This window comes from Clinocottus analis, unplaced genomic scaffold (genome assembly GCF_023055335.1).
Source record: "Clinocottus analis isolate CAN_PGR_092001 unplaced genomic scaffold, fCliAna1.0.p SCAF_10, whole genome shotgun sequence".
Classification (NCBI taxonomy): Eukaryota; Metazoa; Chordata; class Actinopteri; order Perciformes; family Cottidae; genus Clinocottus; species Clinocottus analis.
In genome coordinates this window covers 2478977-2501826 of record NW_027175821.1, presented here as the reverse complement: position 1 = coordinate 2501826, position 22850 = coordinate 2478977, and the positions used below count along the sequence as shown (strand labels likewise).

Below are 22850 nucleotides of genomic sequence, written 5' to 3'. Positions count from 1 at the left end.
CAAACCGAGAGCGCGGCGACGGACCGTTAACGACAGACGGACCGTCAACACGGAAGTGTCGGATTCACTCCTAAAAAAAAATCTAACTAACTCGTCCACGCAGCAGCTGTATTCGTGAACGCAGAGGATAAATTAAGAGGTTTTTTTGGTTTATTTTGTCTTTGTGCACTTATTTAACGCGGGAAAATGTCCAACTTTAAACAGCACGTGGATAAAGTGGCCCGTGTTTACGAACGCTACACCGAGTACGTGAGGAGGAACCCGGCCGCCACGGCGCAGCTGGAGAGCACCGTGCGGACCGTGTCCTACCTGATGGCGGGTCAGTGGCGGCTGCTTCTATTTCTGCTCGTTATTACTTCCCACATGCACTCAGAACATATAAAGCTATGTCATACATGAAATTAAAATTATAGTTACGACAAGAAAATATAACTTTTCATTGTTTTTCTTTTGATTTTTTTTTTTACTCCTTTTTCTGTGCACTATCATGAACCAATATACAAGTGACATATATTAACTTATTGTTTATGTTCCCAAGGATTTTCTGTAGAATTTGAGACAGGGCAAGCTCAAATCGTGGCACCAGCACATCGTAGGGGCATTTCCGGTGGCACCTCTGAGCTGCCGCGACTCTTACGAGCTGCCGCTACGAGTTTTGGAGAGGTTCCACAACAGTTTACCTTTATGTTTCCTTATTTTGACAATATGACGATAGATTAATTTCCTGAAACGTATGAGTGTAACAGACTACAGAAAAAACATCTCCACTCAGACACTGATGTCTCTATTGGTACGAGTAGCAGATCAACACCTTTTAATCAACTGAAAACATCATAGGAGCACTTTTTATTTAGAATGTTCGCTAAAAATTGTGCAGAGCAGAAAAGAACTCTGTTAAACTGAACATGTCTGGACACACTCTCTCACACACACACACACACACACACACACACACACACACACTCACACACACTCGCACACACACTTGGTCAGTAAAGCTGATTCTGAATTTCATTTTCAGGAAGATTTGCAGATTCACATGAATTATCTGAACTTGGTGAGTAAAATAGCGTTCATGTTTACAATCATATATATATATATATATATATATATATATATATATATATATATATATATATATATATATATACATACACACACATATACACACACGCACATAGTGAGGTACTGTATACATGATCTCCTCCAGTGTACTCGGCCTCCAACCTGCTGGTGCTCTTCAACGACAGCATTCTGCGTAAAGGCCTGAGATGCTCCTTCCCCGTGGTGAGCGCCGCCTGACCGACTCCCAGTAGCAGATACAGACCATAATAGTCCCACGTGCTGACTGGTGTTGCTGGTATGTTCCCAGTGCGTGTCACAGCAGCGGCTGCTCACCTGGCTGTCCGTGCTGGAGCACGTGGAGGTGTTCCTGGAGATGGGCGCCTGCCGGCTGTGGGGCGACCTCGGCCGCTGGCTGGTCATCGCCCTCGTGCAGGTTTTTAAGTACGCCGTTCCCAGTTTGACCAGTTTAACCCTCACCACGAGGACTGTGAGTTATAGAAATAGTTCTGAGAAAGTAATGGGAAGAGTAATGAAAAGGTTATGAGAAAAAGTCATGGAAAAGTTTGAGAAAAAAGTTTTTGAAACGTTTTGGGGAAAAGTCATGGAAAAAGGTCCTGGAGATCCATTGGTGTGTGTATGAATTCTGCTTCATGAAGCTGTGAATATTTAACCCTTTAATGACCAGATCTTTTCCTCACATCTCCAGGACAGTGTTCCGCCTCGTTCTTCTTCTGTGGTATAAATCCGGCATCCAGACGTCTCCTCCCATAACGCCGCTGGACAGAGGGGCGGGGTTTGATGGGGAAGGTCGGTTCTCCTCTTCCTGTTTTTGGGGGCGGGGTGGGTGGGCTAAAGATGCTAACGCTCATGTTGTTAGAAGTGAACATGTTGAACGCTGACTTCAGTGTGTGTGTGTGTGTGTGTGTGTGTGTGTGTGTGTGTGTTGTCTCCACAGATGAGGGTGAGCAGCAGGATGTTTGCTTTGTGGGTCAGAGGTCGGGCCGCGTCATCAGACCCATGAGCAGCGGTGAGACGCATTAGTGTTTAATTATTAAAGATTATTCATTTATGAGTTCACCGTGAGTCACTAACCTGTCCTTCCCTCCCCCCCCTCATTCTCAGCTCCGTCCTTGCAGAGCCGGCTGTGGGGAGCACCGAATGTGCCGAAGAGGAGGAGGAGGAGCGGCGAGGAGAAGCTCCTCAGCCGGCCGACACCCATGAGCCTCCGGGAGACGCTCGCCGAGTCTGTGTACATCAGCCGGCCGCTCGTCCACCGTATCCTGATGTACTTATTTATTTATACGCTCTGAACGAGTTCTTTAATGAAACTGTTGCAAGAACTCGTACCTGATGACGCAGAGCAGAAAGCATCGTGAACACGTCAGTGCTTCGCTCTGCGGACATGAATCCTTCAGGAATTCTCACCCTTTGGGTCCTTTGAGACATTGAATGTGTGAGAGTTTAACAGTTAAAGTGTGAGTCACTTTTCCTGAACGCCTCCGCTGCAGTGCTCTGCCTCGGCGTCTGTGGGAAACAGTCCTGGAAGCCGTGGCTCGTCTCTGGTGTCCTGGAGCTCAGCAGGTTCACCACAGTCCTCTCTAGTTGTGTGTGTGTGTATATATATATATCTATATCTATATATAGATCTATATCTATATATAGATATAGATCTATATATATATAGATATATATATATATATATATAGATCTATATATATATAGAGAGAGAGATATATATAGAGATATAGATCTATATATATATAGAGAGAGAGATATAGATATATATAGATCTAGATCTATATATATAGCTCTAGATCTATATATATATAAATCTTTGTTGTTGTAGTACTCGTATCGTCCACAAGAGGCTGCAGTGCGTCACTACCTCATGTTTTACATACATGTTATTTTCTAAAAGGTTAAAATACATTAGACGTGAAACTAAAGCTCCTTGAGCCTCAAGTGGCCACAGACAGGTACTGCAACAACAATCCTTTGTTTATTTCCGGTTTGACAGATAAACACAAATAAAAGCGCTTTTCATCCTGTAAACACGTCAGTATCAGTGTCACCTTCCTCTTCCTCTTCCTCGCTGCAGCGTCGCGGTTCTCCGTGACGGGAAGTTCCTGAACCAATGGGAGCGAGTCGAGATGAGGAGGAGGACCTTCCTCCTGATGTACTACTTCCTGCGCTCGCCCTTCTACGACCAGTACTCAGAGTGAGTGATCCTCATCTTCATCACGCGGTCATATGGATACGGTTTACACCAACATCAGAAACAGAACAGCGTGTTGTCGTTTAGGGAGAAGATCCTCTTCCTGCTCAGACTTCTGGCCGATCACGTTCCAGGGATCGGCCTCGTGGCTCGTAAGTAAAGAAACGTCAATAACCATTTGTTGTTGTTGTTTTATTGATGTGTGATGCAGCAGCTGCAGCATGTTGTGTTCAGTGGTGATGATGCGTTGCTGCCCTCAGGCCCTCTGATGGACTACCTGCCCGCCTGGCAGAAGATCTACTTCTACAACTGGGGCTAGAGCTCCGCCCCCTCAAACCAACGCAGGACGCCGTGGGACTGATTCCCACTTCCGACAGCCTTTTGTAAAATGTTACGTAACAAAGAAGGTAATTTGAATAACACCCGTGTGTCCTCGTGCGTCAGACGACAAAGAACTGGAATTCTTTTGGGTTGCGTAACTTTATTGCGGTCGTCTAGCCCCCTGAGGCCGAGGCTCCGCCCCCTTTCCTCCCCCTCACTCCCCGGCTGGAAGCGAGCACCCTCCTGTGTTCTGGGGCGGCGCCGCTCGCTGCAGGAACGGACCCATCGGCAGCTGCCGGGGGAACCGGTGTGGAACCGGTTTCCAGCCGGCCGACCCTGAACTTCCAGTTGTGTATAGTGGAGACACGGAGACGAGCCACAAGGTTCACATCTTTATTCACCGAGCTTCCTGTTCGCTCAAATAAATAAGTGCCGAATGTTTCTGCTGTCTGTTGTTTCTGTTCTGAGGGTCTGCACGCCGGGCTCTGAAGGTCGGGGTGGGTTTTTTGAAGGTCACGCGTGTCTGGGTGGGTTTTTTGATGGTGACGGATGTTTTTGAAGGTTGAATTTTTTTAAGGTGACAAATTTCGGGTTGTTTTGCTTTTTTTAAGGTCGGGTGAGTTTCTTTAAGGTCATGCACGTCAGTGTAGGGTTTTTTTGAAGGTCACACATGCGTCAGGTTTTTGAAAGCCATGCGTGTCGGGGGTTTTGAAGGTCGTGGGGTGTTTTTGAATCAGCGTTCTAATCACCAGGAACAACGTTCTCATGCCGCTCGGCACAAATGTAAACTGGAAGACTGTCAGCCTTTCAAAATAAAAGATTGACCTGCCGAGAGGAGAGAGACTTCAGATTCAACCAGCGAAGAACATTTAGTTTGAGCGTTCAAGCCGGTTTGAAACTGTAAGCTCCGCCTCCGCAGCAGGTTCTGGTCTCGGGGACCACCGGTTCCACTGGTGTTTAAAGACCTGGGCAATAAATAACTGTTTTTACAACGCAGACAGAAATGCAGCTCTGACGTGTCGACGAATAGAAAACAAGCAAACCACAGAAGGTCGGCAGCAGCCAGTCGACACTAAATGAAAAAGTTCTGAAAATACAAACTGCTCTTTTCTTTTGATGTCGCAACAAAAAAAACTAGACATTGGATAATTTGAATCAAAACGAGGACTTACGCATAACACATAAAATGTAGTAGAATTAAACTCTGGTGTCATTTCTTTTGAAAACTAAGACCAAAAATAACTGTTAAAGAAAAAAATTAAATAACTGCACCCGTGGGTGTTTTTTTTCTTTATGAAAATAAAGAGAAGAGAATACTGTCTCGCTCCTGTGGAATTGTCTCTAGACGAGGACGGAGAGGAGGACGGTTCAGTCCCCATGCAACGCTTCTCGCCTCCCGCCTCTCTCTCTCTCTCGCCCCAAACGCAGTCAGCCAGGACGCCGCTCGGCTCTTCGTCGGCTAGCTCGTCTTCACGCAGGTCGTCGCTCCATCAGTACGAGCCGTAGCGATCCTGAGAGAGAAAACACGTCAGCGAACGTTAACAAACGTCCAGAAGACACGAGCTGAATCATTTCTCCGGTTACCAAGATGTCAATCAACCCCTTAAAAAAGGGACGGTAGCGCTGCGAGAGGCTTTTAAAGAGTCATAAAATAATTTGTATCAGGGAGATTTTTGGGCTTTGTAAACAGGGAACTGAAGCTTTCTTCCAACACACCAGACTACATTCACAAAAACAACGATTTAACTGCTCAGCACTGAGGAGCTGCTGGTTTACAGCTGCCTTTATCGGGTCAGTTAGTGTGTGTTATTGCATGACTGATGTTTTAAAGTTAATTTTGATTCACCAAAGTCACAGTTACAGACACACACACAAGCTACACACACAAGATAATGGTGACCAGCAGCGCCTGAGTTCTGGAAGGTTAAACTTGTGTTTTTCTCAATGGAGTCTGGTGTGTCTGAAGAAAAAGCAGATAACCGCTTTAGTTCTCTGACGTCCAGGTGAAGACAGAGTCTATTTAACCTGAATTCATCCTGTTAGGGTGAACAATACCCCTCCTCTGGGGAAACACACGTCCGTACTGTCTCTTTAAGGCCTCACCTGGATGGTGTTCATGACGCCGTTGGCCAGGACGGCCATCTTGCCCGCCACGGTCTTCACTCCCTGTTTGAACTGAGCGATGTCGGGACCGGAGGGGAGGACGCTGTCGTAGCCCGGAGCCCGGCCTGAGGGGAGGAGACAAGGAGGGAATGGGGAGGAGACGAGGAGATGTAGGGATGAGGGGCCAAGGAAAATAGTCCCCAACAAATGCACTATTTCCTCTTCTTTAGTTTGATTTAGATTTTTGTTTGAGAGAAATTACTTTTAAATGCCTTTAATGTGTGAAGTCACACACACACACACACACACACACACACACACACAAACAAACAAACAAACCAACGCTCGTTACCTTTGTGGTCGCTTCCCTCCCCGAACAGGTCGGCTGAGCTGATGGAGGTGCTGCTGGACATGGTCTCCAGTCTGGTCTTTGCATCGTACTGGGAGAGCAGACTGGAGTTAACACGCTGACGTCTCTAGAGATGTTTACAGAGCGTGAAAGACTCGCGGTGATTGAACTCTCCACCCCTCACCTCTGCGCTGCTCTCCCGACCAAAGAACATGTCTGAAGAGATGGCCTTGGCATTGGCGAACTTCTGCCGAGCCTCGCTCGATTCCGACACTGGCGCCGGAACGTCGGCTTTCCTTCTGCTGGGAAGCCTGGAGACAAGACACGAGCGGGTCAGAGACACGCCCCCACTTCCTGTTCCCGCTTCCTGTTCCCATCTTTAGCACACAGCTAAAAGGTCGACACCTCTCTCCGATGGGCTGGATGCTGGAGATGGTGACCTCCTCTTTGGGGTCCTCCTTCTCCAAAGCCCAGGAGGTGGTGAAGGAGGCGGTTCCTCCCTCGGTGTCCCAGCGGGACCCGAAGCTGTCCCCCACGGTGAACGGGTTGTCCTTGTACCTGGAAGGACACGCAGCGGGGTCACCTTATCGTCCCGAAAGGGCCTGAGAGACTAGCTATCGCTAATGTTAGCTTCGCTTATTTCTCTAAGAATTTAAGATCCAGATGTCTGACGAATGAAAATCATTCAGCTTGTTAAAAAAAATATATATAAAAGGAAGATCTAAAAAAGTGAATCTTAGAACGTGATGGAAAGTCTTCTGGCCCACAAGGAGGCGACGCCACCGACAGGTGAGCGAATGAAACACACCTCGACTGACAGGACATTTTGCTCAGAGAAACGTGCTGATTTATTTTGACTTTAAAGCAGTTGTCTTTTCTCTAGACGGCTTTGCTTCCAGAGCTCCTCTAACACGGGACATGAGGGTCCACAAGGCGCGGCTCACGTACTTCGGGGGTCCGGAGGTGAAGCCCGGCTCCTCGAACAGGTCCAGCTTGGAGCGGGAGGAGGACTTGACTCCCACGGGGGTCTCCTGCTCGATCACCTGCATCTCCGACATCACGGAGTGAGACACGGCGCTGCAACGGGGACGCACAGTCAGAGAGAGTGAGTGAGTGAGTGACTGAGAGTGTGTGTGTGTGTGTGTGTGAGTGTGTGTGTGTGTGTGTGTGAGTGTGTGTGTCGTTACCTCCTGTTGCCGAAGCCCATCCCCAGCCTCTCCGCCTGCTCCCTCTTCTTGCCCTCCAGGCTCTGGATCTTCTTCTCCTCCATCTTCCTGTCGATCTCCAGCTCCTTGTAGGCCAGACGCATGGAGGCCACGCTGCAACGACGAGTCACAAGAGAGTCACGATAAGTTACAAGAGAGTCACAAAGAGTCACAAGAGAGTCACAACGAGTTACAAAGAGTCACGACGAGTTACAAAGAGTCACGACGAGTTACAAAGAGTCACGACGAGTTACAAAGAGTCACGACGAGTTACAAAGAGTCACGACGAGTTACAAAAAGTCACGACGAGTTAGAAAGAGTCACGAGTCAAAGATTCACAAAGTTACGAATCAAAGAGACACAAAAAAATCACGACAAAGTTACAAAGAGTCACGACAAGTTACAAAGAATCACAAGAGAGTCACGACACGTTACAAAGAGTCACAAAAAGTCTCGACAAGTTACAAAGAGTCACAAAAAAGTCACGAGTCAAAGAGACACAAAAAAATCACGACAAAGTTACAAAGAGTCACGACAAGTCAAAAAGACTCCACGAGTCAAACTGGAACACACAGACAAAACCAACGTTGAATGTTCTGATGACGGAGACGAGCACAAGAGAGTAAAAGAGGAAGCGGTCCTCACATGGACTCCTCGGCTTGCTTCTTAGACTCGGCCACCTTCTCCTCTCGCATCTTCTCGGCCACCTGCGCCTGCTTCTCCACCTCTGTGAAGCTCTTGCTGCTCACCTTCTGGGCGCCCAGACCCTTCTTGGCCCCCAGCTGCACAGAGTCAAAGGTCAAAAAGGTTAAAAAAAAGAAAAGGGGGGGGAGGGGGCTTAAGGCGCTCGAGATGCTCGAGGTCCGACGGAGACACGACGACTCACCCCTTTCTTGGCCGTCATGGGCTTCTTCTTGCCGATGAGGGAGGGGGGCTTCACATCTGTAACACCAGAGGAACGGTTCACTTCCACACCTTCTATTTTGGCACACAACGGGTTAATCGAGACGAGAAGCAATAGTTTGATTAAAAGAATAAACATTTATATAGATGCTTGTATGTATGCTGCTTATATTTTGAGCCTCTTTCTTTTAAAAACAGATTCATTATTTCAAACTAAATGAACCTCATGAACACATGAATATAACACATTTACACCGCTTTTACACAACTTTGAGGATTTTTTTTTTTCCAAGGACTTTTCCAGGCCTGGAAAAAAAACATTTTAAAACTCACTGACTCTTCCAGGTTCTCCATGAGCGTGAGAACCCTATAGGGCAGTATCCCTGAGGTGATGTTCTCTGAATCTAAAACAAAGCTGTCACAGCGGAGGCATTTCAACTATTCCTTCAGACACCGAGTTCTATTCTTAAAGTTCTTTACGGCTCTTTTCGTCATCTCGTCTCCTCGTTATTATCTGCAGGAATTCAAGCGCTGCCGCAACTCGTCTCGTCTCGCATGATGCACTGACAAGCGTTTTGTTGTTTTAGTTTTTTTTGAAGCACAGCACAAAACGGGTTATTTCTGTTTCTATTCTTTCCATTAGCAGAAAGCATCCGAAGCAGCCAGCCAACCAACGAGCGACACATGGACACGGCAGCGCAGTCACCTGGAGGCGAGCGTCCGTCCTGAGGCGACAGACGCATGGAGGCGTCTACGCCGCCAAACACCCGGGTTCCAAGACACAGAAGGAGCCGGTTTAACATCAGGATCAAGCTTTGTTCAAATCAACAAGGTGTGAGCACCCTGGGGTGCACCGTTGAGGAGTTGAGCCGGGGACTCTGCCACCGGTTTGCAGAGGGCGTCGGATAAAAGATTTAAGTAAAGGTCACGGGAAGTAAACACAGCGGACATTAATCTCCCCGCCCTCTAATCAACTCGCTCCAATCACCGAGGACTGAGATAAACAATGAGATAGGCATTAAATCATAGTGATCAACACTATATGAAAGCATTAAATACAGCAAAGATAAATAAAGTAAAGGGTTCTCCCTTGTCAAGAGAGAAGAGAAACACTACAAACGTTCCTTTTAGATCCATTTATCCCCTAATGTTGTGTTAGAAAACCCTTTTATCCTCCTCTCGGTTCCAGCGTTGAGAACGTTGAATAAACATGTAGACCATGAAGTAACCTCCAGGTCAACGGAGCAGCTGGTAACTCATTCAGTTTCACGCTCTTTTAATGTTCGTATTTCTTTCAGCTTAATGAACACACACACACACTCACTCACTCACTCACTCACTCACTCACTCACTCACTCACTCACTCACTCACTCACTCACTCACTCACCGAGGGAGGCTTTGGGCGACGTGCTCAGCCCGTCGATGCTCGGTCCGTCCTCCAGCCCTGCAGACGACACGACAAAGAAGTCCCTTTACTCTCGTCGGCTCGCCTGAATTCATCAGTCACCTCCAGCTGACACCACGACTTAAACCGTGGAGCACCCTGTGGAGCACCCTGTGGAGCACCCTGTGGAGCACCCTGTGGAGCACCCTGTGGAGCACCCTGTGGAGCAAAAAAGTGACCCAGAGAGGATCTGTGCGTGCAGGACTCACGGGCTTGGTCCTGGCCTCTGGTCAGCTGGGAGCACACGGCAGCCCCGTTGGGCTCGGGGCCGACGGGCGGCGCCACGCTCCAGTCGTCTGCAGTCTGAGCGCAGAACAAGAGACACACACTTGTGTTCACTATGAAGCTCACAAGGAACTCACTGCGCCAGACACACAGCTCACATCCCATCCATCACAACAAATATTAGCCTCTCAGGTCAACAACACCAGAGAGAGATTTTAAAGAAGACTGACACTACCAAAACGTTTAGTTTCAGATGTGCAGTTGTATTTAACTTAACGGTTTAATAATTATAAAAAGGATATTTCATGTGTTTATATTAATATAACTAAACTTACTTACAAAGAGCCACAAATAATCCACAAATGTGAAAATAATAAAACAAACACAATTATTAATCCCAAACTTATTAAATGAAGATGGCTGCCGGGATTTTGTTGAATGAAACACACACATGCACACGCACACCTCTGTAAGTTCAGCAAAGAAGTCGGTCTCTTTCTTTTCGGTAGCAGCAGGAGCGCCTCCAGCAGAGGACTCGATCCAGAGCTGCAACAGAAACCTTCATTAGTGACGCGGCAGGTTGACGTGTGCTGGACTCTGACACGCCGACAACCAGCTGATGCAACGCGTCAACCGCCACGGGGTAAGAGTTCACTCAGCCTTCAGCATACCAGAGAGCCAGAGAGCTAGAGAGCCACATAAAGACATGACAGTTTGTGACACATAAACAACTTGTAACACTAATAATGGTACATTTATAAAATGTACAACACCGAACTGCATGCTGGGTACAGCTCGCCCACTATCACACCAAGAAGAGACTCATCTGTGTCTTCCCTTTTCGTAATCAATGGATGAACGCGTTTACTCGAGGGAAAAAAATACCGCGAAACCGACAGAATCTTACAAAACACTGTGATCTGAATTTTTGGCGATACCGCCCAGCCCGAGTTGATAGCGTCAAATGTTCGATACTCACATCGGAGCCGTACTTGGACAGCGCAGCGTTGGCCTGCTGCCGGATCTTCTCCCGGTACAGCTGCGCGGCGCGGCTGTTGTACTTGGCGTTGGAGTCGCTGGTGGAGCAGCCGTGCTGCCGGAAGAACACCGTCTGCAGGGACGGGAGGAGGAGATTTAATAAATCAGCTACATGTATGTCCAAAACGACGAGGGGATCGATCACGCCGCCGTGGACATGAGACACGCCATCAAACACCTCGCAGCTCAACCGGTACGTTTCTAGATTGAGGCCCAACGGCAGTCAGACTCACCGCATTGGCATTGCCTCCAACCTGCATGCAGCGGAGCTGGAACCAGTTCCAGTTGGAGTCCAGCTCAGTGGACCTGAGGCCAAGAGGCAAAGAGGCAAATACATCAGCACCAAGTAGCACAAAGACCAACCTAGCTTAGGGCTAAGAGCTACCTGGTGAAGTTAAGAGCTACCTGAAGAAGATGATGCTCACCTGATGAAGGTAAAAACTACCTGATGAAGCTAAGAGCTACCCGATGAAGCTAGCTAAGAGCTACCCGATGAAGCTAAGAGCTACCTGATGAAGCTGAGGTGCACCCCCAGTGAGCGGTGGATGCCGGAGCAGTCGATGCACAGGAACACGCCGTGGGAGATGCTCGCCCAGCTCGGGTTTTTGGCTGCACAGTCAAAACACACCTGAGCAGAAAACCACAGGTAGAGTGTGTGAACTGTACTGAGGACACGTTTAAATGGCGTGTTAGTGAGCAGTGATTACTTGCTTTACAAGGAACGTTCTGGAACACTGGGATGGTGGACTAAAGAATACAATAAGTACCTCTGACGTGTAGTAAAGAGTACAATATTTACCTGAGGTGTAGTCAAGAGTACTTTATGTACCTGATGTGTAGTAAAGAGTGCAATATGTATCTGAGGTGTAGTGAAAAGTACTATATGTACCTAAAGTGTAGTGAAAAGTACTATATGTACCTGAGGTGTAGTGAAAAGTACTATATGTACCTGAGGTGTAGTGAAGAATACTATATGTACCTGAGGTGTAGTAAAGAGTACAATGTGTACCTCTGAGGTGTACACATTGTATAAAGTATGTAGATGTACATTGTACCGCACAATGTGAATCACCCAGTAAAACCATAAAACCAAGTCACGACAAACCGTAACCATTAACCTGCCGGTATGACGTCACGGGTGGCCATAAGGTCCAACACCTGAACGTAAACATCTTCACTGACGCTAGCCCGTGGATCCGTGACCCGGTTGAACCCGTTACCCGGCCGGCCCGTGTCCCGTTGTTTCACGCAGGAGGAGTCTCCCGGTGGACCCGCGTCCCTTACGCAGAGACCGGTGTAGGTCTACGTGGCCTTCACGTTGGACTGCTAGCATAGCATCCGTTAGCTCGCGCGGAGCCGGGCCTCTGCTCGGTACCGGAAGGAGCTTGCCGGCAGAAATAACACGCGCGCGCGTCGGTGGTTACCCGCGGCGGGAGTCTCGTGCGCTTACCTTGTTCGTCGCCACGGACCTCAGCCGCTTAAAGATGGTCAGGATCTCGGTCTTATTTGGTTCCGTAGCCATCTTGCCACTCTTGACGATTTACACGAGGTGACGTCACGACGGATCGCCGTTGGTCACAAAACCTGTCGAAGAAAAAAAACGCGGAAGCAGTTTCCTTACGTACACACTCACAGACAAAAACACACACGCACACACGTAAACGCTCCACGTAATACTTAAATAATAAAATACACATTATACACAATAAATACATAATTATGTTTGTACAATTCCTCTAATTATTTAATATAGTGGATAATGATAATAACAACAATCTATTTATCTTTGGATTATAGTCGGGAATTAATTGTTTAATATATCCCATTTATATTATGAGTAACTATTGTGAGAGAAAACTCTTGTGAATATTTACCTAAGATGCTTAATTAGCATCAATTAAAGATAATGTACTAGAAGAAAACATCGGTATTGTTTATTAACAGCATGACACTCAACAGGTCAGCTGATCTACGTCATCAGGATGACTCCGTCATCAGAACGTTATTGACAGCATCGTCTCTATAACAACAACAACAATAATATGAATAACTTATAACACTTCTTCAGCTCAAGGCTTTTTGAACTATATTAAAGGATATTAATGCATTTCAGCGTGTCAGTACTGCATGTTATTAATAACACTTTTATTCTATTTTGAGTTTTTTATTGTTTTACTGATTGTTTTTAATGTCTTAAATGTTTTTAAATCTTCTTTTCTTTTGCATTATGTTTTGATGCTTTTTATGTGACACAATTCTACAAATAAACTTTCCTCATAGTAATAATGATATTATATAATACTTTGATTTTATATAGCGCTTTTCTTCCAATAAGACGCTTTAGAAAGAGACAAACAGAACTGAACTATAGAACAATAGAACAAAACAAAAACAAAAATAGAACAAAACTAAAAAAAAGAACAAAACTAAAATAATTGAACAAAACTTAAAAAAATAGAACAAAATTAAAAGATAATAGAACAAAACTAAAAAAAATGAAAAGTAGAAAGAAAAAAACAATAAGAAATAGAAAAATAGATCAAAACTAAAAATAGAACAAATCTAAAAATAGAAAGACAAAGAAGCCAACTCAAGCCATTAATACAAACAACACTACTATTTTTTTTCAGTAAGGGATCCTGTCGGCGTGACCTCTTGACCCGACCAGCGCAGAACCCTCTCCATGAGAACCCTCTCCATGAGAACCCTCTCCATGAGAACCCTCTCCATGAGAACATCTCAACGAGACGGAACTCTTTCTTCAGCAACCACAGTTCGTTCCAGTCGAGCACAGATCCTGTTGGTCCGGTTGGGTGTGGATTCCTTCCCTCCTTATAAGCGCGTGGAGGCGCAGCGTGCGGCTCACATCCCGCCAGACACCATGAAGGCTGTCGCTCTGCTGCTGCTCGCCCTGCTCGCCCTGCTGCTCGCCCTGCTGAGCCCGGCCACCGCGCTCGACTTCTACGGGGACAGCGTGACCTTCATGCCGCCGCTGAAGCAGAAGGACGGGAGCTTCAAGGTACTTCCATCGTGCTTCTATACAGAGGATATGCTTAACGTACCGGTCAACCCGAGGACACAGAATCCAGACAGGAGGACAGAGAGTCCAGACAGGAGGAAAGGGAGAGTCCAGACAGGAGGACAGAGTCCAGACAAGAGGACAGAGAGTCCAGACAGGAGGACAGAATCCAGACAGGAGGACAGAGTCCAGACAGGAGGACAGAATCCAGACAGGAGGACAGAATCCAGACAGGAGGACAGAGAGTCCAGACAGGAGGACAGAGAGTCCAGACAGGAGGAAAGGGAGAGTCCAGACAGGAGGACAGAGAGTCCAGACAGGAGGACAGAATCCAGACAGGAGGACAGAGTCCAGACAAGAGGACAGAGAGTCCAGACAGGAGGACAGAATCCAGACAGGAGGACAGAATCCAGACAGGAGGACAGAGTCCAGACAAGAGGACAGAGAGTCCAGACAGGAGGAAAGGGAGAGTCCAGACAGGAGGACAGAGAGTCCAGACAGGAGGACAGAGAGTCCAGACAGGAGGACAGAATCCAGACAAGAGGACAGAGAGTCCAGGCAGGAGGAAAGGGAGAGTCCAGACAGGAGGACAGAATCCAGACAGGAGGACAGAGTCCAGACAGGAGGACAGAGAGTCCAGACAACAGGAAAGAGTCCAGACAGGAGGAAAGAGAGTCCAGACAAGAGGACAGAATCCAGACAGGAGGAAAGAGAGTCCAGACAAGAGGACAGAGAGTCCAGACAGGAGGATAGGGTCTAGACAAGAGGACAGAGTCCAGACAGGAGGAAAGAGAGTCTAGACAAGAGGACAGAGAGTCTAGACAGGAGGATAGAGTCTAGACAAGAGGACAGAGTCCACACAGGACGAGTGCTGTTTTTATTTAATTATCGAGGTCTTTTGTTTGAAACTCAGAATAAAGACTCACCTTTAAAAAGAATATGCTAGGTTTTGCGGCTTGAACACCTGCGTGGCATTCCTGCTGTCATCTAACCACGAAAACAAAAGATGAGGTGCCTCTCGGACAGTAATCTTCGGCAGCGTGTGGCATGTGTGGTGAGACGGCGCTCTTCTCCCTGCAGGTGACGTTCCGCCGCAGACAGAACGGCAGGAGCTCGTGTAAGGACCAGTCCTCGCTGTCCTGTGAGGACGCATCGTGCTCCGGCCTCAGCGAGGACGCCGTCCAGCAGACGGACCGTGACGCCACCGGGAAGAACCGCTGGTGCCAGTCAGAGAGGAGCGCCACCGTGTCCTCCAGCAACACCTCTTTCTCCCTCAGGTGAGCCTCCTCCTCCTCCTCCTGCTCACTTTTCATTGTCATTGGAGATTTAATTATCCATTTGTAATAATATGTTCTGTTTCTGAAATAGTGAAAGATTTTTTTTACAAGAAAACAAATATTTTAAAGAAAAAAAAAAGTTCTGTTTACTCTTTCATTTTCTGTTTGGTACCCAGAAGAACACAATACACGACTGTGTGTGTGTGTGTGTGTGTGTGTGTGTGTGTGTGTGTGTGTGTGTGTGTGTGTGTGTGTGTGTGTGCGCGCGTCTCCTCCTCAGGGACTCCGGCTGCTGCTGGTCCTCTAACATGGAAGGACGGACCAACTGGACGTCCTCTGCAGAGCTGGACTTGGGTCGCCGGTCCGACTCCCACGCCATAAACGGCTGCCCCGTCACGGCCACTGTGTCGTCTCTACGGTGAGAAGCTCTTCTTCCCAAACTGGGAGCAGAAGCAAAGCCCAGTACAGACACCAGTACAGACACTGGTACACAGACAACAGTACACAGACACCAGTATACGGACACCAGAACACTTTTCTTTTTCTTTAATCGTCGGCTTTGGCAACAAGTGGCATGAGAATCAGAATGTCCAACATCTAAACGTGTGTGTGTGTGTGTGTGTGTGTGTGTGTGTGTGTGTGTGTGTGTGTGTGTTTCCTCGCAGGGTTCCTCAGAACTGCTTTTCCAAGTTGAGCCTTCTGGCCCACGATCCAGACGGGGACCTGGTGCGGTGCCGCTTCGCCTCCGCCGCCTCGGCTCCCGCTAACTTCGTCCTGGACAAGGTGACGCAGACCGGAGCTCCGGGAGCTTTTTCCTCTGGCCGCGCCGATCCAGAGGATTTAATTAATCGCCTCCGTTGAACTCTCCTCCCCAGAATAAGTGCGAGCTGACGGCCTCGGGTAAAGTCGCCGTCGGCGGCCACGTGTTCGAGCTGCTGCTGGAGGACTTCCCGCGCAAAAACATCACTTTGACCTACGCGGACGGAACGACGGCGCGGCGCGAGGCCTCCGACACGAGCGCCACGCCGCTCTGCAAAGTCAAGCTGCAGTTCTCCCTGGAGAGTGAGTACATGAACCTGCAGCAAATATTATGCTCGCAGTAAATCTAATGAGTTAAAAAAGTCACAAAAGTTATGATGATTAAGTTATTGAAGAGAAGACACATGAGACGATCCCTCATTTGCATTTCCTAACTAAATGTAGCATTAAATGCTAGCTTCAAAATGACATCTTAAAAAGCTTGTAAAATGGCCTTAAGTCACATTTTCTTATGACTTAGGTAAAATAAAATGTCAAAAAAAATACAGTGTACCGCATTTGTATGTTTCAATATAACTTTTCAGAAAAGTTGTAATCCAAAAAACAATCGCCTTAATGTCAGTAATCAACTGGGGAAGTTTCACGGGGATATCTATTAGTTTCTTTTCCACCCTACGGTCGCCCTTCCAGGCGCTGTTTGTCCTCCATACCCGATGAGCTTGATGTTTTCAGACACAAGGAAGAGACTGATGTAAGACATTCAAACCAATTCCTGTGGTCTAGAACCCCGAAATGGAATGAATTGAAAGTCTTTAAAATACTCTAAATCATCTTTTTTTTTCGCCTTTCGACTGCTGACCAACCAAACCCAACGCAAAGACCCCGTACACGGTGTCAGGAGTAGAGACCATTGCAAACCAGTGAAGCAGGAATAAAATGTATTTCCCGTCCCGATATCCATCTCCTGTCTGCGTTTCAGTCGTCGTTTCTATTCCGAACTGCGAGGCCGGTCACGCGCTGCCCGTCTTCTTGTCCCAGACGCCGTCTGACGGCGACCTTCTGTATGCCAGCGTGGGGAAGAGCTTCCAGCTTTCTGCCCACGCACAAGCGCGCCACACCAGGTATGTATTCACCTCTTCAGGCTGCCAGAGGGCTGCGACGCACAAAGAGACACACACACACTCTCGTTGTGGAGGGTTGAGTCCCTTTGTGGTTTTCTTGTGGTCAGTTGATGTATCTTTGGTTGTTTCGCCCAAATAACATTGTAATTTTATGTCTCTTTGGGGTCATTTTGTGTGTCATTGTGGTTGTTTTGTAGTTGTTTTGGTCTTTTGTAGTTGTGCTCTGTCTCTTTGGAGCTATATAGTTTCTTTTTGGGGTCATTTTGTGTCTCTTTGTGGTCTTTTTGTGTCTCTTTGGGTTCATTTTGTGTCTCATTGGGTTCATTGTGTGTCCCTGGGGTCATTTTGTGTGTCTTTGAGGTTGTTCGGACCTTTTTGACCGTTTTGTATCTTCTACTGGTCATTTTGTGTCTCTTTGTAGTTCTGTAGCCTCTCTTTGTAGCTTTTTTTGTCGTGATTGTTTTGTTTCTTTGTGTTCATTTTGAGTTTCTCTGAGTTAAATTAAATGAAGAGCGGGCTCTGTAATCCCTGCATGGCCACTGGCCCGGCTAAACAAAGAAGAGGACGCCAAACCATTTCACACGCGTCTCCATCTTTCTCTAAAGCGTTCACGACTTCCAGGTGAGCGGCCCCGGGAAAATGACCAAAGAGTTCACCAAGAGCCGGGAGGGGAAAGCCTCGGCGACCCTGAGCTGGACGCCAGATCTCAAAGACCTGTACCGAGCCGTCCCGGTCTGCTTCACGGCAGAGAGCAACGAAACGTGAGTCCTCTCATTTACATCCACTGGGAAAAGTAAAGTTACATGTTTTCATCCCACCGCGTTGTGTCACGTTGGCAGAGCGGAGATCTTTTCTTCCACTAAAGAGGACGAACAAAGACACGAGCCTCCGCTGGTTTAGAGGATTATTTCTTTCTCGTTTCTGGAACTGGCTTTAAACCTTAAGTTTGTCTTCTTTAAATTTAACTCCTTGTAACTCCTTTGCACAATAAATAAACACTTTGAACACTTTGAACACTTGTGAACTTTAATTCATTTCCTGGTGCAACATTTATTTCCACAGTTTTATTATTTAAAAAAATGTTTGTTTTTTTAAATTCCATCTGTACATTTAATATTCTTCTGTTTAATTTTTAAATTGTGTTTTATTACTGTTCTACTGTTTATTTATATTAAATGATTTTATTTATTTACTTTTGTGTAATTTCCCCAGTGAGGGACTAATAAAGGATTATCTTATTTTATATCTTATCTAATCTTACAGCGTTAGATTGTATCAGTAATTTTATCATAAATATGCTTTCTCTAATTATTAAATAACACAATTTTTTTCTGTTTTTGGCACACAGACAATCAGACATGAGGTGTGTCGTTGTCATTGTGACCCAGGCTTCTCTCCTTCAAGGTTCGTTTACATCAAAAATATCATGCTGCCTCAGTCACTGGAGAGAAGGAGAGGGATGTGTTACTTTGAGATCTGTGTCTCTGTGTGTATACTTTCATACTTTTGTCGAGTCGCCCCTGTCTTGTCTGAATGTTGCATCATTTATTTATTTTTTGCTGTGGGACCCAGTACAGACGGCATTTTGACCTCAGACCTTGATTCACAGGCAAGGCCAGCGTCAAGTGCTCCCCCAACAAGATGTCGGTGGTCCTGGAGAAAGCCTCCATGCCCGGCATCGACGAGAACTTCCTGCATCTGACCGACTCGTCGTGCTCGCTCTCCTCCAACGGCACTCACATCATGGGCGAGACGTCGTTCAGCGCCTGCGGCACAAAACTCGTGGTGTGTAAAAAAACATCAGGGACGTTGCAAAAGAGCGCTGATGCGTGGGATGGTCCATTTGAAGTCTGACAGGATATTAGCGTCACTGGTTTTCTCGACAAAAGCGCCAGTGGAAGCATGTAGATGTAGAACAAAAGAGGCCCCAGTATTGAGCCTTAGGGAACACCACATGTCATGCTAGTCATCTCTGAGGTGTAATTAGCTACCAACACAAAGTATTGTCAGTCGTGGGAGTGAGTCGAATTATCTCGCTTTAAAGCACATTGAAGCGGGGATAAAAAAAATTCAGCATTTTGTAAACGCAGTACCTCATGTTCATGGCACTTTCTTTGTGTTTTAAATACAGGATAATGGCGATTTTCTTGTTTTCAAGAACGAGATAAACTCCTTTGTGCTGCCCTCCGAGGTTATTGTCCGAAGGAAGAAAGTCAGGGTTGACATCTCGTGCCAGTTTCCAAAAAGCATCAGTATCTCCAACTACTTCAACCTCCACAAGTCTGACTACGTTTTCACAGAGTCCAGTTTCGGCAGCTTCGGCTACACTTTTGAAATATTCACCAACAGCAACTTCACAACCAAGGTGGCGCCCATGGCCTATCCGGTGGAGGTCAAGCTGATGGACATGATTTACATGGGCATTCAGGCGCAATCGACTCTGGAAAAAGTCACTCTGTTTGTCGAATCATGCAAAGCCACTCCTGATGACAACCCAAATAACACCAATTCCTATGACATCCTCAAAAACGGGTGCGTGCTGATGCTGATCTGGGCATCTCATAATAATCATCTTTCATATGCCGTACAGTTCCCTGATCATGTGTGTGGGTGACGTGTTACACTTCCTTTTTCTGACAGGTGTAAACAGGACGAGACATTTAAAGTCTACAAATCTGATCAGAATACATTCAACTTTGAAGTTCAAGCCTTCAAATTTACTGGAAACCTTGACCAGGTAATAACATATCGACACAGGCTGTGGTACGGAGGAAGTCACGGACTGTATTTAGGAAGTGGACACGGGAGTCGCCCCCTGGTTTTCAGTTGAGAGAATGCAGCTTTAATACACGAAGTGTTGGCTTCATTTTTCAGAACCGGAAATTACCAAATGGTACCTATTCGTCGGTTTGGTCCTTGTTGTTGGTAGCACAAATAACACTTGCTCTTTTGCTAAGCCTCACTGTCTTTACATTTTCATCCTGACTGATTAATCTAGAACTTCAGACACTTGTGTCGGTGTCGGGTCATACTTATTAAAAGTGAATTACCAACTGGCAGCCAATCAGAACTGAAGATATCCTCAAATACCAGATGAAATTAGATTTCTGTGAAACATCTTGAAATGCAAATTGAAGCACAATATGAGGTACAGTTTCCTGTTATGAAACGATACTGTGTCTTTAAACAAATAAATAAAGCCTCTTCACTTCCATCCTACAGGTGTACATCACTTGCACCCTAATCCTGTGCGAGCCTGAGAGTTCCTTTTCCAGATGTTCTCAGGGTTGTCTGTCGGATCCATCAAGGCGCAGACGCAAGCGTTCGCTGAACAAGGAGACAGTCGGACACTCCGTTACCCAGGGGCCTTTCCGGTTTGTCAGGCAGGCTGATTCCAATGCAGCCGTGGCTGATAACGTCCCTCTGATGAAAAATAGTGTCCCGCTCGCTGCAGGTGAATATGTGATCCATCAATCAATTCATTGATCTATCGACAGACCGACTGACCGACATAGCTTTTCTATCTACATCGCAACAAACCTACAAGCTGCATACCTAACGACCTATCTACCTACATAATACCTATCTATTTACCTACCTATCTACTCATTTACCTACCTACCTCTCTCCCTCCGTACCTACCTACCTACCTACCTACCTACCAACCAACTAACTTAATAAAAATGTACCGTTGCCTTTCAGTGAATCCCATTTATCCAAACGTTAAAGTCAGCGAGAGAGGTTGGGGAATCAAGGAGATCCTGAACACCAACATCAGCACCGTGGTCTTTGCCTGCACCTTCTTTGTGTTGCTGGCGTTGCTGGTTGTGGTTGTTGGCTTTTTCATCATGAAGAGAAAAGATGAAGACCGCAGATCTCTTTTAGTTTCAGGTTGCGAGAACTGAACAAAACTAAGATTAGTTGCTATTTGTTTATTTTGTTAAAGGATTGGCTCACTTTCTTACTAAAACAATACTCACATGTCCAAATGTAAATTCATTAATCATCCCGCCGGCTCATATTAGCCATTAATATATCTATTCCTAAACTTAGGTTTGTAATATTGAGAAACTAGCAAGAGAGATGGAACACAAATTATTCAACCCAGTCTTTTTTAATGAAAGGAGCTGGTAGTGCTCGCTATAAAGGCCCTTAAGCTAGCTAAAGGTCCTTTCAGGCCTCTCTCCAGAGCCACCCCCTGAATAAAATCCACACAACCCTCCTCCTCTGTTAATGTATCTGCGGTTCTTTTGAGGCTTTAACAGTCGGAGTAAGACACATGAAGTCAGTATCTTCTGAAGTCTTTTTGCACAGAATTCACTCTGTGTTTTACCAGAGAGCGTTGCGTTGCTGGAGTGGTGGGATAGCAACACATTTTGCACGACAACAACAGCAACTTCGAATGGTACACACTTGTCCAGCTCAGACTGCTTAACCCTCATATTTGGGTTTGCACCAATTTGACAATTGTCTCATTGATTCTTTATTGCTGTTTTCACTGTCTCTGTTTAAATATAATACAATTAGGAATGGACGGTGGGGATTTCTGTCTTGTGTTCATGTAGGGTTGGGTCTTTTCCTTTTTTTAGCCTAAGAGAGGGTTCTCAACATGTGACGATCAGAAGGATTAATGAAGGTTGTTATGTTCATATCAATGTTACAACAGCTTTGCATCATACAGAACAGAGCTTATGAATTATCTCTTGGAATTAGTTTTACTTTATCTTGATGGTTGTTTTCCCCACGGTTGGGAAGCCTCACTGCATCTCAGAGTTCACTGAACCGGCTTTTCGATGGTGGAACTTAAAAATAGCCGTGTGTTCCTCGCGCTGTGAAAACAAAATTCCACCCTGTCTGGTTTTGCAGGATTTCTTTGATGCAAATCTTCTTTACAACTTCTTGGAAAAATGTTCAGGTGTTCAAAGTGTTTTTATCTTACATAACTGCACAGTGCAGCTCATGAAGTAATACTTCATCTATGTGATATTTGGGCCCTATACTGAGATAACTACACCTCATGGAACACAGGAGGGTTCAGGTATGAAATTGAAGAGCGATATTATCTAGTTATTTTATCCACAAGACATCATTTTAAATACAGCAAAGGTCTGTCTAGCTAAGCACTGCATTTAGGATTACCGATCTAAACAAACATTTAATGACTACTGTGTTATAGTCTATTTATTGAACGACCTGCCACTTTAAATCTTACAAAATTTGCCATTAAAACAACACATGTATCTAAATTTGTTAAATCTGTAGCTTTACAATCTTTGCAGTGAGACATAAAGTTTAGTTGACGTAAGTGTGAAACCTTCCATTATCTTCTGCTAACTCCGGCCGGGTTGTATGTTCTGGGTCGACCTGGAAAACCCTCTCAAGGGAATCTGTAATCATGGTTAAGTAATGTGTTTGTGTGTTTCAAATGGGATTTCATTTACAATAGAAGGGGAAATATGCATTATATAAACCTGCCATTTGGCAATATAATATATATACAATATAAACAATATAGCAATGTATAATCGTTTGGGGCTAACGTCAGCATTATAATGTAAGCGGCGTGGGTGTATGATAAAGGAATAAATCACAAAAAACACGTTCTGGGTTTTCTTTACAACTTTAGTCAAGTCCTTAACCCTGTCAGCTCCAGGCGCCTGAACAGCGCCAACTAGTGGAGATATCAGCTATCAGCTCATCAACTAAATATGTGGACGCAATAGATGAGTTTTCACTAGATTCCTCAAGGAGTTCCTTTGATATGGACCGGGCAGACGGACAGCTATCACCTCCACTAAGACATAC

General features: G+C 45.9%; 3 protein-coding genes across 6 annotated transcripts; 2 read left to right on the top strand and 1 right to left on the bottom strand.

The window, feature by feature from the left end:
• The first annotated feature begins 41 nt into the window (after nt 1-41).
• pex16 (peroxisomal biogenesis factor 16) lies at nt 42-4042 on the top strand. Of its 2 annotated transcripts, XR_011077794.1 has the most exons (12): nt 42-319; nt 1022-1057; nt 1211-1287; nt 1373-1506; nt 1772-1872; nt 2021-2092; nt 2188-2340; nt 2574-2646; nt 3164-3283; nt 3368-3432; nt 3541-3687; nt 3779-4042. XR_011077794.1 is itself a non-coding variant. In XM_068582143.1 (11 exons), the coding sequence occupies exons 1-11, from the start codon at nt 187-189 to the stop codon at nt 3597-3599; spliced, it is 1023 nt and encodes a 340-aa protein (XP_068438244.1). In that variant the 5' UTR covers nt 42-186; the 3' UTR covers nt 3600-4042. The 2 variants fall into 2 exon arrangements, 1 of the variants encoding a protein (XP_068438244.1); XM_068582143.1 differs by having other exon boundaries at nt 3541-4042.
• arfgap2 (ADP-ribosylation factor GTPase activating protein 2) lies at nt 3981-12453 on the bottom strand. Of its 3 annotated transcripts, XM_068582106.1 has the most exons (17): nt 12320-12453; nt 11379-11497; nt 11103-11175; nt 10811-10942; nt 10297-10377; nt 9816-9909; nt 9550-9606; nt 8868-8912; nt 8145-8200; nt 7904-8040; nt 7241-7372; nt 7002-7130; nt 6459-6611; nt 6238-6364; nt 6057-6144; nt 5705-5829; nt 3981-5112 (listed from the first exon to the last, which is right to left on the bottom strand). In XM_068582106.1, exons 1-17 carry the CDS (start codon nt 12389-12391, stop codon nt 5092-5094), a joined length of 1641 nt encoding a protein of 546 aa, XP_068438207.1. In that variant the 5' UTR covers nt 12392-12453; the 3' UTR covers nt 3981-5091. The 3 variants fall into 3 exon arrangements, with proteins under 3 accessions (XP_068438207.1, XP_068438188.1, XP_068438198.1); XM_068582087.1 differs by lacking the exon at nt 8868-8912; XM_068582097.1 differs by lacking the exons at nt 8868-8912; nt 12320-12453 and adding an exon at nt 11988-12240.
• Nucleotides 12454-13750: 1297 nt separating this feature from the next.
• LOC137794033 (uncharacterized) lies at nt 13751-22619 on the top strand. The gene is made up of 13 exons (XM_068590582.1): nt 13751-13888; nt 14969-15165; nt 15446-15583; nt 15831-15948; nt 16041-16227; nt 16904-17045; nt 17651-17806; nt 18394-18449; nt 18655-18830; nt 19177-19577; nt 19686-19782; nt 20268-20499; nt 20748-22619. The coding sequence occupies exons 1-13, from the start codon at nt 13751-13753 to the stop codon at nt 20948-20950; spliced, it is 2241 nt and encodes a 746-aa protein (XP_068446683.1). The 3' UTR covers nt 20951-22619.
• Nucleotides 22620-22850: the final 231 nt, after the last annotated feature.

Excerpts from the sequence above, each read along its gene's own strand:
- pex16 (XM_068582143.1), top strand. The coding sequence starts at position 187 with ATGTCCAACTTTAAACAGCACGTGGATAAAGTGGCCCGTGTTTACGAA. Across the intron at positions 1,507-1,771 it reads GCCCTCGTGCAGGTTTTTAA|GACAGTGTTCCGCCTCGTTC; the intron begins GTACGCCGTTCC and ends TCACATCTCCAG. Across the intron at positions 2,093-2,187 it reads CATCAGACCCATGAGCAGCG|CTCCGTCCTTGCAGAGCCGG; the intron begins GTGAGACGCATT and ends CCTCATTCTCAG.
- arfgap2 (XM_068582106.1), bottom strand. The coding sequence starts at position 12,391 with ATGGCTACGGAACCAAATAAGACCGAGATCCTGACCATCTTTAAGCGG. Across the intron at positions 8,913-9,549 it reads GTCGCCCAAAGCCTCCCTCG|ACGCCTCCATGCGTCTGTCG; the intron begins GTGAGTGAGTGA and ends TTGGCGGCGTAG. Across the intron at positions 6,612-7,001 it reads TTCACCTCCGGACCCCCGAA|GTACAAGGACAACCCGTTCA; the intron begins GTACGTGAGCCG and ends GTGTCCTTCCAG.
- LOC137794033 (XM_068590582.1), top strand. The coding sequence starts at position 13,751 with ATGAAGGCTGTCGCTCTGCTGCTGCTCGCCCTGCTCGCCCTGCTGCTC. Across the intron at positions 16,228-16,903 it reads GCTGCAGTTCTCCCTGGAGA|TCGTCGTTTCTATTCCGAAC; the intron begins GTGAGTACATGA and ends TCTGCGTTTCAG. Across the intron at positions 20,500-20,747 it reads TAGTGTCCCGCTCGCTGCAG|TGAATCCCATTTATCCAAAC; the intron begins GTGAATATGTGA and ends GTTGCCTTTCAG.